The 19659-nt window shown below is 39.4% G+C and overlaps 1 protein-coding gene across 1 annotated transcript in view; it reads left to right on the top strand.

Annotated features, from left to right (window-relative positions):
• Positions 1-19659, top strand: part of LOC139961329 (uncharacterized) — a 75114-nt gene that overhangs the window by 40004 nt on the left and 15451 nt on the right. The window contains exon 8 of the mRNA XM_071960460.1: positions 512-18651. Coding sequence (XP_071816561.1) covers positions 512-18651 — 18140 coding nt within the window. The remainder of the gene's footprint in view (positions 1-511; positions 18652-19659) is intronic.

Below are 19659 nucleotides of genomic sequence, written 5' to 3'. Positions count from 1 at the left end.
AATGTCACGTCTAACTTGTGGGTGGTAATAAAGAAAACAATAGACACTGTAAAAATTTGGGATGACAGTTTTCTTTGAAACCACAGTCATTCCTGGGAATTGGTTGATATCCTGTTGTTGCAAACTTGTTTGCATAGACCAAAACTTGTATGAATGAGAAAAGAATTCTTCAGTTATTTTACAATCATTTTGTAAGTGTGTTTTGTTCATGTCACATGCATCAGTCTAAACAAATAAGCATGGTTTGTGATACTTGATGCTGGTGTTCTCCTTTCTCATTTTTGCTATGAACTAGAAATATTGTTATATCTGTTGTTCTGCTTCGAACACCTTTTTTTTATATTGTTATATCTGTGTTCTGCTTCGAACACCTTTTTTCTTTGTCTCAGCTTGCCTGGTGGCAGCAGTATTTCATGTCAAACAGAAGTATCATAGAACTGCATTAACTGGTAATGTTGGCAGGTTAATGTGTCCTTCCTCACTGTTAATTATCTGTTGCTTTCTGTTTCAGACATCCCAAGCACAATATCACCCACCACCGATCAAACCACAGTGATTGAAGTAAATCAAACAACTCTATTAACTGTTGAAGCTAGTACTACAGCTAAACCTACAGCAGCTGTTGCTAGTCCTCCACTTAATGTAACACCTTCTGTTGAACCATCTACCCAGAAAGTCAGCACAGCAGTGTCTCCAACAACAAATACTACAGACATCCCAAGCACAATATCAACCACCACAGATCAAACCACAGTGATTGAAGTAAATCATACAACTCTATTAACTGTTGAAGCTAATACTACAGCTAAACCTACAACAGCTGTTGCTAGTCCTCTACTTAATTTAACACCTTCTGTTGAACCATCTACCCAGAAAGTCAGCACAGCAGTGTCTCCAACAACAAATACTACAGAATCAGAACCAATTTCAGTCATTAGTACAGAAGCAAGAACAAACTTCACAACTGTAGATGACAAGCAACCAAGCACTGATATATTCATGATCACCAGCAAAGAATCTGCAAACTTAAGTTTAAGTACTTTACCAACGACTTCTATTAGGCAAACATCTTTGGAAACAACTCCGATGATTACTACTCAGCGTTTAAGAAGTACAGAGGGAACAGAGAGAACTGAAGATACAAGTGCAGATCGTACACCTCTCGTTACATATGAAACAGAGTTAACATCTGTCAAGGTACCTGATGGGACAACTTCTGCAAGACCTTTGCAAACTACTGCAATAGAAACAACCAAACATTTGGCAAGTACAGATGAAATTTCTACATTAACAGACATAAGCACTATAGGTACAACAGGAGAAGAAACAGAAATAGTGACGACACCAAAGGAGATTAGCACTATGGGCACCACTGGGAAAATGTTTACGTCAACATTTGCTACAACAGAAGTAATAACTACTTTAGAGGCAACAGTTCCTGCAAGAAGTACTGCAGAAAGGGTTACCTCTGAAGCACAACCCACAGTAGTGTCAATGACAAGGGATGCATCTCTCACACCTTCAACTGCAGCTGACATAAGTTCTACTACTGAAGAAATAACCGCTTTGTCAACAACAGAGGCAAATATAACTAAACTATTCACAACATTAGAGGCAACAGCTGCTGAAAGGAGTACTTCAGAGAGCTCTGAAGCAAAATCCACAGTGTCTCCATCAACTGTAAAAGTTCATACAGCAGTAAAAACTTCAGAGGTTTCATCTCTCAGACCTTCAACTACAGCTAAAAGGAGTTCTACAGAGGAAGAAACTACACTTGAGAGTACAGTAAAGACATCAATGTCTCCAATTTCTGAAGGGACAACAGTTACATCAACAGAAGGAAAGACCACATTAGAGACAACAGCTGCTGCAAGAAGTACTCTAGAAATCTCTGAAGCCACATCCACAGTAGCTCCAACTACTGAAGAAGAAATTACTTCAGTGATTACCACTCAACAACCTTCCACTACAGTTAAGATGAGTTCTACAGAAGAAGAAACTACATTTGAGAATACTTCACGTGCATCAATGTTACCTACAATTGAAGAAACAACTTTGGAATCAACAGAAGAAGAGACAACAGCCAAAGTCTTGACAACCTTAGAAACAACAACATCTTTTAGTAGTACGATTGAAAGCTCTGCAGCAACTTCCACTGTATCTCCAACTACTGCAGTTGAAAGTACAAGGGTAGAAACTTCAGACATTACAACTCGGCAACCTTCAACTACAGCTGAAAAGAGTTCTACAGAAGAAGAAACTACATTTGAGAGTACTTTCGGTACATCAATGTTACCCACTACTGAAGAAACAACACTGGGATCAACAGAAGAAGAGACAACAGCTGAAGTATTGACAACATTAGAGACAACAACTCATGTAGGTAGTACTATTGAAAGCTCTATAGGCACATCCACAGTAGCTCCAACTACTGAAGAAGAAAGTACTAGGGTAGAAACTTCAGTGATTACCACTCGACAACCTTCAACTACAGCTGAGATGAGTACTACAGAAGAAGAAACTACATTTGAGAGTTCTTCTCGTACATCAATGTTATCCACTACTAAAGAAACAACTTTGGAATCAACAGAAGAAGAGACAACAGCCAAAGTCTTGACAACATTAGAAACAACAACATCTTTTAGTAGTACTATTCAAAGCTCTGCAGCAACTTCCACTGTATCTCCAACTACTGAAGAAGAAAGTACTAGGGTAGAAACTTCAGAGCGTACAACTCTCAGTCCCTCACCGTCAGAGGATGTGAGTACTACAGAGGAAGAAACTACATTTGAGAGTACTGTTAGAACATCACTGGTACCCACAACTGAAGAAACAACATTGGAATCAACAGAAGAAGAGACAACAGCCAAAGTCTTGACAACATTAGAGACAACAACACCTGTATTTAGTACTATTGAAAGCTCTGCAGCAACTTCCACTGTATCTCCAACTACTGCAGTTGAAAGTACTAGGGTAGAAACTTCAGACATTACAACTCGACAACCTTCAACTACAGCTGAGAAGAGTTCTACAGAAGAAGAAACTACATTTGAGAGTACTTTCAGTACATCAATGTTACCCACTACTGAAGAAACAACACTGGGATCAACAGAAGAAGAGACAACAGCTGAAGTATTGACAACATTAGACACAACAACTCCTGTAGGTAGTACTATTGAAAGCTCGATAGGCACATCCACAGTAGCTCCAACTACTGAAGAAGAAAGTACTTCAGTGATTACCACTCAACAACCTTCAACTGCAGCTGAGAAGATTTCTACGGAAGAAGAAACTACATTTGAGAGTACTTCACGTGTAGCAATTTTACCCACAACTGAAGAAACAACTTTGGAATCAACAGAAGAAGAGACAACAGCCAAAGTCTTGACAACATTAGAAACAACAACACCTGTAAGTAGTACTTATGAAAGCCCCGCAACAAATTCCACTGTATCTCCAACTACTGAAGAAGAAAGTACAAGGTTAGAAACTTCAGACATTACAACTCGACAACCTTCAACAACAGCTGAGAAGAGTTCTACAGAAAAAGAAGGTACATTTGAGAGTTCTTTCGGTACATCAATGTTACCCACTACTGAAGACACAACATTGGAATCAACAGAAGAAGACACAACAGCCAAAGTCTTTACAACATTAGAAACAACAACACCTGTAAGTAGTACTATTGAAAGCTCCGCAGCAACTTCCACTGTATCTCCAACTACTGAAGAAGAAAGTACTTCAGTGTTTACCACTCAACAACCTTCAACTGCAGCTGAGAAGATTTCTACGGAAGAAGAAACTACATTTGAGAGTACTTCACGTGTATCAATTTTACCCACAACTGAAGAAACAACTTTGGAATCAACAGAAGAAGAGACAACAGCCAAAGTCTTTACAATATTAGAAACAACAACACCTGTAAGTAGTACTATTGAAAGCTCCGCAGCAACTTCCACTGTATCTCCAACTACTGAAGAAGAAAGTACTAGGGTAGAAACTTCAGTGATTACCACTCGACAACCTTCAACTACAGCTGAGATGAGTACTACAGAGGAAGAAACTACATTTGAGAGTACTGTAAGAACATCACTGGTACCCACTTCTGAAGAAACAACTTTGGAATCAACAGAAGAAGAGACAACAGCCAAAGTCTTGACAACATTAGAAACAACAACATCTTTAAGTAGTACTTTTGAAAGCTCTGCAGCAACTTCCACTGTATCTCCAACTACTGCAGTTGAAAGTACAAGGGTAGAAACATCAGACATTATAACTCGACAACCTTCAACTACAGCTGAGAAGAGTTCTACAGAAGAAGAAACTACATTTGAGAGTACTTTTGGTACATCAATGTTACCCACTACTGAAGAAACAACACTGGGATCAACAGAAGAAGAGACAACAGCTGAAGTATTGACAACATTAGAGACAACAACTCATGTAGGTAGTACTATTGAAAGCTCTATAGGCACATCCACAGTAGCTCCAACTACTGAAGAAGAAAGTACTAGGGTAGAAACTTCAGTGATTACCACTCGACAACCTTCAACTACAGCTGAGATGAGTTCTACGGAAGAAGAAACTACATTTGAGAGTTCTTCTCGTACATCAATGTCACCCACTTCTGAAGACACAACTTTGGAATCAACAGAAGAAGAGACAACAGCCAAAGTCTTGACAACATTAGAAACAACAACATCTTTAAGTAGTACTTTTGAAAGAACTGCAGCAACTTCCACTGTATCTCCAACTACTGCAGTTGAAAGTACAAGGGTAGAAACTTCAGACATCACAACTCGACAACCTTCAACTACAGCTGAGAAGAGTTCTACAGAAGAAGAAACTACATTTGAGAGTACTTTCGGTACATCAATGTTACCCACTACTGAAGAAACAACACTGGGATCAACAGAAGAAGAGACAACAGCTGAAGTATTGACAACATTAGAGACAACAACTCATGTAGGTAGTACTATTGAAAGCTCTATAGGCACATCCACAGTAGCTCCAACTACTGAAGAAGAAAGTACTAGGGTAGAAACTTCAGTGATTACCACTCGACAACCTTCAACTACAGCTGAGATGAGTTCTACGGAAGAAGAAACTACATTTGAGAGTTCTTCTCGTACATCAATGTTACCCACTTCTGAAGACACAACTTTGGAATCAACAGAAGAAGAGACAACAGCCAAAGTCTTGACAACATTAGAAACAACAACATCTTTAAGTAGTACTTTTGAAAGCTCTGCAGCAACTTCCACTGTATCTCCAACTACTGCAGTTGAAAGTACAAGGGTAGAAACTTCAGACATCACAACTCGACAACCTTCAACTACAGCTGAGAAGAGTTCTACAGAAGAAGAAACTACATTTGAAAGTACTTTCGGTACATCAATGTTACCCACTACTGAAGAAACAACACTGGGATCAACAGAAGAAGAGACAACAGCTGAAGTATTGACAACATTAGAGACAACAACTCATGTAGGTAGTACTATTGAAAGCTCTATAGGCACATCCACAGTAGCTCCAACTACTGAAGAAGAAAGTACTAGGGTAGAAACTTCAGTGATTACCACTCGACAACCTTCAACTACAGCTGAGATGAGTTCTACGGAAGAAGAAACTACATTTGAGAGTTCTTCTCGTACATCAATGTTACCCACTTCTGAAGACACAACTTTGGAATCAACAGAAGAAGAGACAACAGCCAAAGTCTTGACAACATTAGAGACAACAACACCTGTAATTAGTACTATTGAAAGCTCCGCAGCAACTTCCACTGTATCTCCAACTACTGCAGTTGAAAGTACTAGGGTAGAAACTTCAGACATTACAACTCGACAACCTTCAACTACAGCTGAGAAGAGTTCTACAGAAGAAGAAACTACATTTGAGAGTACTTTCGGTACATCAATGTTACCCACTACTGAAGAAACAACACTGGGATCAACAGAAGAAGAGACAACAGCTGAAGTATCGACAACATTAGAGACAACAACTCATGTAGGTAGTACTATTGAAAGCTCTATAGGCACATCCACAGTAGCTGCAACTACTGAAGAAGAAAGTACTTCAGTGATTACCACTCGACAACCTTCAACTACAGCTGAGATGAGTTCCACGGAAGAGCAAACTACATTTGAGAGTACTTCACATGCATCAATGTTACCCACTACTGAAGAAACAACACTGGGATCAACAGAAGAAGAGACAACTGCTGAAGTATTGACAACATTAGAGACAACAACTCATGTAGGTAGTACTATTGAAAGCTCGATAGGCACATCCACAGTAGCTCCAACTACTGAAGAAGAAAGTACTAGGGTAGAAACTTCAGTGATTACCACTCGACAACCTTCAACTACAGCTGAGATGAGTACTACAGAGGAAGAAACTACATTTGAGAGTACTGTAAGAATATCACTGGTACCCACAACTGAAGAAACAACTTTGGAATCAACAGAAGAAGAGACAACAGCCAAAGTCTTGACAACATTAGAAACAACAACATCTTTAAGTAGTACTTTTGAAAGATCTGCAGCAACTTCCACTGTATCTCCAACTACTGCAGTTGAAAGTACAAGGGTAGAAACTTCAGACATCACAACTCGACAACCTTCAACTACAGCTGAGAAGAGTTCTACAGAAGAAGAAACTACATTTGAGAGTACTTTCGGTACATCAATGTTACCCACTACTGAAGAAACAACACTGGGATCAACAGAAGAAGAGACAACAGCTGAAGTATTGACAACATTAGAGACAACAACTCCTGTAGGTAGTACTATTGAAAGCTCTATAGGCACATCCACAGTAGCTCCAACTACTGAAGAAGAAAGTACTAGGGTAGAAACTTCAGTGATTACCACTCGACAACCTTCAACTACAGCTGAGATGAGTTCTACGGAAGAAGAAACTACATTTGAGAGTTCTTCTCGTACATCAATGTTACCCACTTCTGAAGACACAACTTTGGAATCAACAGAAGAAGAGACAACAGCCAAAGTCTTGACAACATTAGAGACAACAACACCTGTAATTAGTACTATTGAAAGCTCCGCAGCAACTTCCACTGTATCTCCAACTACTGCAGTTGAAAGTACTAGGGTAGAAACTTCAGACATTACAACTCGACAACCTTCAACTACAGCTGAGATGAGTTCTACAGAAGAAGAAACTACATTTGAGAGTACTTTCGGTACATCAATGTTACCCACTACTGAAGAAACAACACTGGGATCAACAGAAGAAGAGACAACAGCTGAAGTATTGACAACATTAGAGACAACAACTCATGTAGGTAGTACTATTGAAAGCTCTATAGGCACATCCACAGTATCTCCAACTACTGCAGTTGAAAGTACTAGGGTAGAAACTTCAGACATTACAACTCGACAACCTTCAACTACAGCTGAGAAGAGTTCTACAGAAGAAGAAACTACATTTGAGAGTACTTTCGGTACATCAATGTTACCCACTACTGAAGAAACAACACTGGGATCAACAGAAGAAGAGACAACAGCTGAAGTATTGACAACATTAGAGACAACAACTCATGTAGGTAGTACTATTGAAAGCTCTATAGGCACATCCACAGTAGCTCCAACTACTGAAGAAGAAAGTACTAGGGTAGAAACTTCAGTGATTACCACTCGACAACCTTCAACTACAGCTGAGATGAGTTCTACGGAAGAAGAAACTACATTTGAGAGTTCTTCTCGTACATCAATGTTACCCACTTCTGAAGACACAACTTTGGAATCAACAGAAGAAGAGACAACAGCCAAAGTCTTGACAACATTAGAAACAACAACATCTTTAAGTAGTACTTTTGAAAGCTCTGCAGCAACTTCCACTGTATCTCCAACTACTGCAGTTGAAAGTACAAGGGTAGAAACTTCAGACATCACAACTCGACAACCTTCAACTACAGCTGAGAAGAGTTCTACAGAAGAAGAAACTACATTTGAAAGTACTTTCGGTACATCAATGTTACCCACTACTGAAGAAACAACACTGGGATCAACAGGAGAAGAGACAACAGCTGAAGTATTGACAACATTAGAGACAACAACTCATGTAGGTAGTACTATTGAAAGCTCTATAGGCACATCCACAGTAGCTCCAACTACTGAAGAAGAAAGTACTAGGGTAGAAACTTCAGTGATTACCACTCGACAACCTTCAACTACAGCTGAGATGAGTTCTACGGAAGAAGAAACTTCATTTGAGAGTTCTTCTCGTACATCAATGTTACCCACTACTGAAGAAACAACTTTGGAATCAACAGAAGAAGAGACAACAACCAAATTCTTGACAACATTAGAGACAACAACACCTGTAATTAGTACTATTGAAAGCTCTGCAGCAGCTTCCACTGTATCTCCAACTACTGCAGTTGAAAGTACAAGGGTAGAAACTTCAGACATTACAACTCGACAACCTTCAAGTACAGCTGAGAAGAGTTCTACAGAAGAAGAAACTACATTTGTAAGTACTTTCGGTACATCAATGTTACCCTCTACTGAAGAAACAACGTTGGAATCAACAGAAGAAGAGACAACAGTTGAAGTATCGACAACATTAGAGACAGCAACTCATGTAGGTAGTACTATTGAAAGCTCTATAGGCACATCCACAGTAGCTGCAACTACTGAAGAAGAAAGTACTTCAGTGATTACCACTCGACAACCTTCAACTACAGCTGAGATGAGTTCCACGGAAGAGCAAACTACATTTGAGAGTACTTCACATGCATCAATGTTACCCACTACTGAAGAAACAACACTGGGATCAACAGAAGAAGAGACAACAGCTGAAGTATTGACAACATTAGAGACAACAACTCATGTAGGTAGTACTATTGAAAGCTCGATAGGCACATCCACAGTAGCTCCAACTACTGAAGAAGAAAGTACTAGGGTAGAAACTTCAGTGATTACCACTCGACAACCTTCAACTACAGCTGAGATGAGTACTACAGAGGAAGAAACTACATTTGAGAGTACTGTAAGAATATCACTGGTACCCACAACTGAAGAAACAACTTTGGAATCAACAGAAGAAGAGACAACAGCCAAAGTCTTGACAACATTAGAGACAACAACACCTGTAATTAGTACTATTGAAAGCTCCGCAGCAACTTCCACTGTATCTCCAACTACTGCAGTTGAAAGTACTAGGGTAGAAACTTCAGACATTACAACTCGACAACCTTCAACTACAGCTGAGAAGAGTTCTACAGAAGAAGAAACTACATTTGAGAGTACTTTCGGTACATCAATGTTACCCACTACTGAAGAAACAACACTGGGATCAACAGAAGAAGAGACAACAGCTGAAGTATTGACAACATTAGAGACAACAACTCATGTAGGTAGTACTATTGAAAGCTCGATAGGCACATCCACAGTAGCTCCAACTACTGAAGAAGAAAGTACTAGGGTAGAAACTTCAGTGATTACCACTCGACAACCTTCAACTACAGCTGAGATGAGTTCTACGGAAGAAGAAACTACATTTGAGAGTTCTTCTCGTACATCAATGTTACCCACTTCTGAAGACACAACTTTGGAATCAACAGAAGAAGAGACAACAGCCAAAGTCTTGACAACATTAGAAACAACAACATCTTTAAGTAGTACTTTTGAAAGCTCTGCAGCAACTTCCACTGTATCTCCAACTACTGCAGTTGAAAGTACAAGGGTAGAAACTTCAGACATCACAACTCGACAACCTTCAACTACAGCTGAGAAGAGTTCTACAGAAGAAGAAACTACATTTGAAAGTACTTTCGGTACATCAATGTTACCCACTACTGAAGAAACAACACTGGGATCAACAGGAGAAGAGACAACAGCTGAAGTATTGACAACATTAGAGACAACAACTCATGTAGGTAGTACTATTGAAAGCTCTATAGGCACATCCACAGTAGCTCCAACTACTGAAGAAGAAAGTACTAGGGTAGAAACTTCAGTGATTACCACTCGACAACCTTCAACTACAGCTGAGATGAGTTCTACGGAAGAAGAAACTTCATTTGAGAGTTCTTCTCGTACATCAATGTTACCCACTACTGAAGAAACAACATTGGAATCAACAGAAGAAGAGACAACAGCCAAAGTCTTGACAACATTAGAGACAACAACACCTGTAATTAGTACTATTGAAAGCTCTGCAGCAACTTCCACTGTATCTCCAACTACTGCAGTTGAAAGTACTAGGGTAGAAACTTCAGACATTACAACTCGACAACCTTCAACTACAGCTGAGAAGAGTTCTACAGAAGAAGAAACTACATTTGAGAGTACTTTCGGTACATCAATGTTACCCACTACTGAAGAAACAACACTGGGATCAACAGAAGAAGAGACAACAGCAGAAGTATTGACAACATTAGAGACAACAACTCATGTAGGTAGTACTATTGAAAGCTCTATAGGCACATCCACAGTAACTCCAACTACTGCAGTTGAAAGTACTTGGGTCGAAACTTCAGACATTAGAACTCGACAACCTTCAACTACAGCTGAGAAGAGTTCTACAGAAGAAGAAACGACATTTGAGAGTACTTTCGGTACATCAATGTTACCCACTACTGAAGAAACAACACTGGGATCAACAGAAGAAGAGACAACAGCTGAAGTATTGACAACATTAGAGACAACAACTCATGTAGGTAGTACTATTGAAATCTCCGCAGCAACTTCCACTGTATCTCCAACTACTGAAGAAGAAAGTACTAGGGTAGAAACTTCAGTGATTACCACTCGACAACCTTCAACTACAGCTGAGATGAGTACTACAGAGGAAGAAACTACATTTGAGAGTACTGTAAGAACATCACTGGTACCCACAACTGAAGAAACAACATTGGAATCAACAGAAGAAGAGACAACAGCCAAAGTCTTGACAACATTAGAGACAACAACACCTGTAATTAGTACTATTGAAAGCTCTGCAGCAGCTTCCACTGTATCTCCAACTACTGCAGTTGAAAGTACAAGGGTAGAAACTTCAGACATTACAACTCGACAACCTTCAAGTACAGCTGAGAAGAGTTCTACAGAAGAAGAAACTACATTTGTAAGTACTTTCGGTACATCAATGTTACCCTCTACTGAAGAAACAACTTTGGAATCAACAGAAGAAGAGACAACAGTTGAAGTCTTGACAACATTAGAGACAACAACTCCTGTAGGTAGTACTATTGAAAGCTCTATAGGCACATCCACAGTAGCTGCAACTACTGAAGAAGAAAGTACTTCAGTGATTACCACTCGACAACCTTCAACTACAGCTGAGATGAGTTCCACGGAAGAACAAACTACATTTGAGAGTACTTCACATGCATCAATGTTACCCACTACTGAAGAAACAACACTGGGATCAACAGAAGAAGAGACAACAGCTGAAGTATTGACAACATTAGAGACAACAACTCATGTAGGTAGTACTATTGAAAGCTCGATAGGCACATCCACAGTAGCTCCAACTACTGAAGAAGAAAGTACTAGGGTAGAAACTTCAGTGATTACCACTCGACAACCTTCAACTACAGCTGAGATGAGTACTACAGAGGAAGAAACTACATTTGAGAGTACTGTAAGAATATCACTGGTACCCACAACTGAAGAAACAACTTTGGAATCAACAGAAGAAGAGACAACAGCCAAAGTCTTGACAACATTAGAAACAACAACACCTGTAATTAGTACTATTGAAAGCTCTGCAGCAACTTCCACTGTATCTCCAACTACTGCAGTTGAAAGTACTAGGGTAGAAACTTCAGACATTACAACTCGACAACCTTCAACTACAGCTGAGAAGAGTTCTACAGAAGAAGAAACTACATTTGAGAGTACTTTCGGTACATCAATGTTACCCACTACTGAAGAAACAACACTGGGATCAACAGAAGAAGAGACAACAGCAGAAGTATTGACAACATTAGAGACAACAACTCATGTAGGTAGTACTATTGAAAGCTCTATAGGCACATCCACAGTAGCTCCAACTACTGAAGAAGAAAGTACTAGGGTAGAAACTTCAGTGATTACCACTCGACAACCTTCAACTACAGCTGAGATGAGTACTACAGAGGAAGAAACTACATTTGAGAGTACTGTAAGAACATCACTGGTACCCACAACTGAAGAAACAACATTGGAATCAACAGAAGAAGAGACAACAGCCAAAGTCTTGACAACATTAGAGACAACAACACCTGTAATTAGTACTATTGAAAGCTCTGCAGCAACTTCCACCGTATCTCCAACTACTGCAGTTGAAAGTACTAGGGTCGAAACTTCAGACATTACAACTCGACAACCTTCAACTACAGCTGAGAAGAGTTCTACAGAAGAAGAAACTACATTTGAGAGTACTTTCGGTACATCAATGTTACCCACTACTGAAGAAACAACACTGGGATCAACAGAAGAAGAGACAACAGCTGAAGTATTGACAACATTAGAGACAACAACTCATGTAGGTAGTACTATTGAAAGCTCTATAGGCACATCCACAGTAGCTCCAACTACTGAAGAAGAAAGTACTAGGGTAGAAACTTCAGTGATTACCACTCGACAACCTTCAACTACAGCTGAGATGAGTTCTACGGAAGAAGAAACTACATTTGAGAGTTCTTCTCGTACATCAATGTTACCCACTACTGAAGAAACAACTTTGGAATCAACAGAAGAAGAGACAACAGCTGAAGTCTTGACAACCTTAGAGACAACAACACCTGTAATTAGTACTATTGAAAGCTCTGCAGCAGCTTCCACTGTATCTCCAACTACTGCAGTTGAAAGTACAAGGGTAGAAACTTCAGACATTACAACTCGACAACCTTCAAGTACAGCTGAGAAGAGTTCTACAGAAGAAGAAACTACATTTGTAAGTACTTTCGGTACATCAATGTTACCCTCTACTGAAGAAACAACTTTGGAATCAACAGAAGAAGAGACAACAGTTGAAGTCTTGACAACATTAGAGACAACAACTCCTGTAGGTAGTACTATTGAAAGCTCTATAGGCACATCCACAGTAGCTCCAACTACTGAAGAAGAAAGTACTTCAGTGATTACCACTCGACAACCTTCAACTACAGCTGAGATGAGTTCCACGGAAGAACAAACTACATTTGAGAGTACTTCACATGCATCAATGTTACCCACTACTGAAGAAACAACACTGGGATCAACAGAAGAAGAGACAACAGCTGAAGTATTGACAACATTAGAGACAACAACTCATGTAGGTAGTACTATTGAAAGCTCGATAGGCACATCCACAGTAGCTCCAACTACTGAAGAAGAAAGTACTAGGGTAGAAACTTCAGTGATTACCACTCGACAACCTTCAACTACAGCTGAGATGAGTACTACAGAGGAAGAAACTACATTTGAGAGTACTGTAAGAATATCACTGGTACCCACAACTGAAGAAACAACTTTGGAATCAACAGAAGAAGAGACAACAGCCAAAGTCTTGACAACATTAGAAACAACAATATCTTTAAGTAGTACTATTGAAAGCTCTGCAGCAACTTCCACTGTATCTCCAACTACTGCTGTTGAAAGTACAAGGGTAGAAACTTCAGACATTACAACTCGACAACCTTCAACTACAGCTGAGAAGAGTTCTACAGAAGAAGAAACTACATTTGAGAGTACTTTCGGTACATCAATGTTACCCACTACTGAAGAAACAACACTGGGATCAACAGAAGAAGAGACAATGGCTGAAGTATTGACAACATTAGAGACAACAACTCATGTAGGTAGTACTATTGAAAGCTCTATAGGCACATCCACAGTAGCTCCAACTACTGCAGTTGAAAGTACTAGGGTAGAAACTTCAGACATTACAACTCGACAACCTTCAACTACAGCTGCGAAGAGTTCTACAGAAGAAGAAACTACATTTGAGAGTACTTTCGGTACATCAATGTTACCCACAACTGAAGTAACAACTTTGGAATCAACAGAAGAAGAGACAACAGCTGAAGGCTTGACAACATTAGATACAACTCATGTAGGTAGTACTATTGAAAGCTCTATAGGCACATCCACAGTAGCTCCAACTACTGAAGAAGAAGAAAGTACTAGGGTAGAAACTTCAGTAATTACAACTACAGAAATTTCAACTACAGCTGAGATGAGTTCTACAGAAGAAGAAAGTACTTTTAGGAGTACTGAAATTACATCAGTGTTACCTACAACTGAAGAATCAACATTGGAATCAACAGAAGAAGACACAACAATCCAAGTCTATACAACATTAGAGCTAACAACTCCCATCAGAAGTTCTTTTGAAAGCTCTACAGCAACACCTATAGTAGCCTCAACTACTGAAGAAGAAGAAGCAACGGAAAAAATATCTATGCTGGCTACATCTATCAATACAATAACTAAAGATGAATTGAGTAGTATGTTTCCAACGAGTGAAGAAACTCCTGATGTCCTAACTATTACTAAGGAAAAAGGTGAGAAGTTAGTAACTGTCCAAACACCAAGTCAGGGATTTTCAACCATTTTGATTCAAACAACAGAAACAGGAACACGCCAAACTACAGAAGAACTTACATTTGAGAGAACTGAAAGTAAATCACTGCTTCCCACAACTGAAGAAACAACATTGGAAGCAACAGAAGAAGAGACAACAGCGGAAGTCTTGACAACATTAGAGACATTAAGTCCCGTGAGTAGTACTATTGAAAAGACTGCAGCAACTTCCACTGTATCTCCAACTACTGCAGTTGAAAGTACTAGGGTAGAAACTTCAGACATTACAACTCGACAACCTTCAACTACAGCTGAGAAGAGTTCTACAGAAGAAGAAACTACATTTGAGAGTACTTTCGGTACATCAATGTTACCCACTACTGAAGACACAACATTGGAATCAACAGAAGAAGACACAACAGCCAAAGTCTTTACAACATTAGAAACAACAACACCTGTAAGTAGTACTATTGAAAGCTCTATAGGCACATCCACTGTATCTCCAACTACTGAAGAAGAAAGTACTAGGGTAGAAACTTCAGTGATTACTACTCGACAACCTTCAACTACAGCTGAGATGAGTTCTACGGAAGAAAAAACTACATTTGAAAGTACTTTCGGTACATCAATGTTACCCACTACTGAAGACACAACATTGGAATCAACAGAAGAAGACACAACAGCCAAAGTCTTTACAACATTAGAAACAACAACACCTGTAAGTAGTACTATTGAAAGCTCCGCAGCAACTTCCACTGTATCTCCAACTACTGAAGAAGAAAGTACAAGGGTAGAAACTTCAGTGATTACCACTCGACAACCTTCAACTACAGCTGAGATGAGTACTACAGAGGAAGAAACTACATTTGAGAGTACTGTAAGAACATCACTGGTACCCACAACTGAAGAAACAACATTGGAATCAACAGAAGAAGAGACAACAGCTGAAGTATTGACAACATTAGAGACAACAACTCATGTAGGTAGTACTATTGAAAGCTCGATAGGCACATCCACAGTAACTCCAACTACTGCAGTTGAAAGTACTAGGGTAGAAACTTCAGACATTAGAACTCGACAACCTTCAACTACAGCTGAGAAGAGTTCTACAGAAGAAGAAACTACATTTGAGAGTACTTTCGGTACATCAATGTTACCCACTACTGAAGAAACAACACTGGGATCAACAGAAGAAGAGACAACAGCTGAAGTATTGACAACATTAGAGACAACAACTCATGTAGGTAGTACTATTGAAAGCTCCACAGCAACTTCCACTGTATCTCCAACTACTGAAGAAGAAAGTACTAGGGTAGAAACTTCAGTGATTACCACTCGCCAACCTTCAACTACAGCTGAGATGAGTACTACAGAGGAAGAAACTACATTTGAGAGTACTGTAAGAACATCACTGGTACCCACAACTGAAGAAACAACATTGAAATCAACAGAAGAAGAGACAACAGCTGAAGTATTGACAACATTAGAGACAACAACACCTGTAATTAGCACCATTGAAAGCTCTGCAGCAACTTCCACTGTATCTCCAACTACTGCAGTTGAAAGTACTAGGGTAAAAACTTCAGACATTGGAACTCGACAACCTTCAACTACAGCTGAGAAGAGTTCTACAGAAGAAGAAACTACATTTGAGAGTACTTTTGGTACATCAATGTTACCCACTACTGAAGAAACAACACTGGGATCAACAGAAGAAGAGACAACAGCTGAAGTATTGACAACATTAGAGACAACAACTCATGTAGGTAGTACTATTGAAAGCTCTATAGGCACATCCACAGTAGCTCCAACTACTGAAGAAGAAAGTACTTCAGTGATTACCACTCAACAACCTTCAACTACAGCTGAGAAGATTTCTACGGAAGAAGAAACTACATTTGAGAGTACTTCACGTGTATCAATTTTACCCACAACTGAAGAAACAACTTTGGAATCAACAGAAGAAGAGACAACAGCCAAAGTCTTGACAACATCAGAAACAACAACACCTGTAAGTAGTACTATTGAAAGCTCTATAGGCACATCCACTGTATCTCCAACTACTGAAGAAGAAAGTACTAGGGTAGAAACTTCAGTGATTACTACTCGACAACCTTCAACTACAGCTGAGATGAGTTCTACGGAAGAAAAAACTACATTTGAAAGTACTTTCGGTACATCAATGTTACCCACTACTGAAGACACAACATTGGAATCAACAGAAGAAGACACAACAGCCAAAGTCTTTACAACATTAGAAACAACAACACCTGTAAGTAGTACTATTGAAAGCTCTATAGGCACATCCACTGTATCTCCAACTACTGAAGAAGAAAGTACTAGGGTAGAAACTTCAGTGATTACTACTCGACAACCTTCAACTACAGCTGAGATGAGTTCTACGGAAGAAAAAACTACATTTGAAAGTACTTTCGGTACATCAATGTTACCCACTACTGAAGACACAACATTGGAATCAACAGAAGAAGACACAACAGCCAAAGTCTTGACAACATTAGAAACAACAACACCTGTAAGTAGTACTATTGAAAGCTCCGCAGCAACTTCCACTGTATCTCCAACTACTGAAGAAGAAAGTACAAGGGTAGAAACTTCAGTGATTACCACTCGACAACCTTCAACTACAGCTGAGATGAGTACTACAGAGGAAGAAACTACATTTGAGAGTACTGTAAGAACATCACTGGTACCTTCAACTAAAGAAACAACATTGGAATCAACAGAAGAAGAGACAACAGCTGAAGTATTGACAACATTAGAGACAACAACTCATGTAGGTAGTACTATTGAAAGCTCGATAGGCACATCCACAGTAACTCCAACTACTGCAGTTGAAAGTACTAGGGTAGAAACTTCAGACATTGGAACTCGACAACCTTCAACTACAGCTGAGAAGAGTTCTACAGAAGAAGAAACTACATTTGAGAGTACTTTCGGTACATCAATGTTACCCACTACTGAAGAAACAACACTGGGATCAACAGAAGAAGAGACAACAGCTGAAGTATTGACAACATTAGAGACAACAACTCATGTAGGTAGTACTATTGAAAGCTCCACAGCAACTTCCACTGTATCTCCAACTACTGAAGAAGAAAGTACTAGGGTAGAAACTTCAGTGATTACCACTCGACAACCTTCAACTACAGCTGAGATGAGTACTACAGAGGAAGAAACTACATTTGAGAGTACTGTAAGAACATCACTGGTACCCACAACTGAAGAAACAACATTGGAATCAACAGAAGAAGAGACAACAGCTGAAGTATTGACAACATTAGAGACAACAACTCATGTAGGTAGTACTATTGAAAGCTCTATAGGCACATCCACAGTAACTCCAACTACTGCAGTTGAAAGTACTAGGGTCGAAACTTCAGACATTACAACTCGACAACCTTCAACTACAGCTGAGAAGAGTTCTACAGAAGAAGAAACTACATTTGAGAGTACTTTTGGTACATCAATGTTACCCACTACTGAAGAAACAACACTGGGATCAACAGAAGAAGAGACAACAGCCAAAGTCTTGACAACATCAGAAACAACAACACCTGTAAGTAGTACTATTGAAAGCTCTATAGGCACATCCACTGTATCTCCAACTACTGAAGAAGAAAGTACTAGGGTAGAAACTTCAGTGATTACTACTCGACAACCTTCAACTACAGCTGAGATGAGTTCTACGGAAGAAAAAACTACATTTGAAAGTACTTTCGGTACATCAATGTTACCCACTACTGAAGACACAACATTGGAATCAACAGAAGAAGACACAACAGCCAAAGTCTTGACAACATTAGAAACAACAACACCTGTAAGTAGTACTATTGAAAGCTCTATAGGCACATCCACTGTATCTCCAACTACTGAAGAAGAAAGTACTAGGGTAGAAACTTCAGTGATTACTACTCGACAACCTTCAACTACAGCTGAGATGAGTTCTACGGAAGAAAAAACTACATTTGAAAGTACTTTCGGTACATCAATGTTACCCACTACTGAAGACACAACATTGGAATCAACAGAAGAAGACACAACAGCCAAAGTCTTGACAACATTAGAAACAACAACACCTGTAAGTAGTACTATTGAAAGCTCCGCAGCAACTTCCACTGTATCTCCAACTACTGAAGAAGAAAGTACAAGGGTAGAAACTTCAGTGATTACCACTCGACAACCTTCAACTACAGCTGAGATGAGTACTACAGAGGAAGAAACTACATTTGAGAGTACTGTAAGAACATCACTGGTACCTTCAACTGAAGAAACAACATTGGAATCAACAGAAGAAGAGACAACAGCTGAAGTATTGACAACATTAGAGACAACAACTCATGTAGGTAGTACTATTGAAAGCTCGATAGGCACATCCACAGTAACTCCAACTACTGCAGTTGAAAGTACTAGGGTAGAAACTTCAGACATTGGAACTCGACAACCTTCAACTACAGCTGAGAAGAGTTCTACAGAAGAAGAAACTACATTTGAGAGTACTTTCGGTACATCAATGTTACCCACTACTGAAGAAACAACACTGGGATCAACAGAAGAAGAGACAACAGCTGAAGTATTGACAACATTAGAGACAACAACTCATGTAGGTAGTACTATTGAAAGCTCCACAGCAACTTCCACTGTATCTCCAACTACTGAAGAAGAAAGTACTAGGGTAGAAACTTCAGTGATTACCACTCGACAACCTTCAACTACAGCTGAGATGAGTACTACAGAGGAAGAAACTACATTTGAGAGTACTGTAAGAACATCACTGGTACCCACAACTGAAGAAACAACATTGGAATCAACAGAAGAAGAGACAACAGCTGAAGTATTGACAACATTAGAGACAACAACTCATGTAGGTAGTACTATTGAAAGCTCGATAGGCACATCCACAGTAACTCCAACTACTGCAGTTGAAAGTACTAGGGTAGAAACTTCAGACATTGGAACTCGACAACCTTCAACTACAGCTGAGAAGAGTTCTACAGAAGAAGAAACTACATTTGAGAGTACTTTCGGTACATCAATGTTACCCACTACTGAAGAAACAACACTGGGATCAACAGAAGAAGAGACAACAGCTGAAGTATTGACAACATTAGAGACAACAACT

Source organism: Apostichopus japonicus, chromosome 20 (genome assembly GCF_037975245.1).
Source record: "Apostichopus japonicus isolate 1M-3 chromosome 20, ASM3797524v1, whole genome shotgun sequence".
Classification (NCBI taxonomy): domain Eukaryota; kingdom Metazoa; phylum Echinodermata; class Holothuroidea; order Aspidochirotida; family Stichopodidae; genus Apostichopus; species Apostichopus japonicus.
Note: the sequence above shows the minus strand (reverse complement) of the source record. Positions and strands in the feature narration are given on the sequence as shown.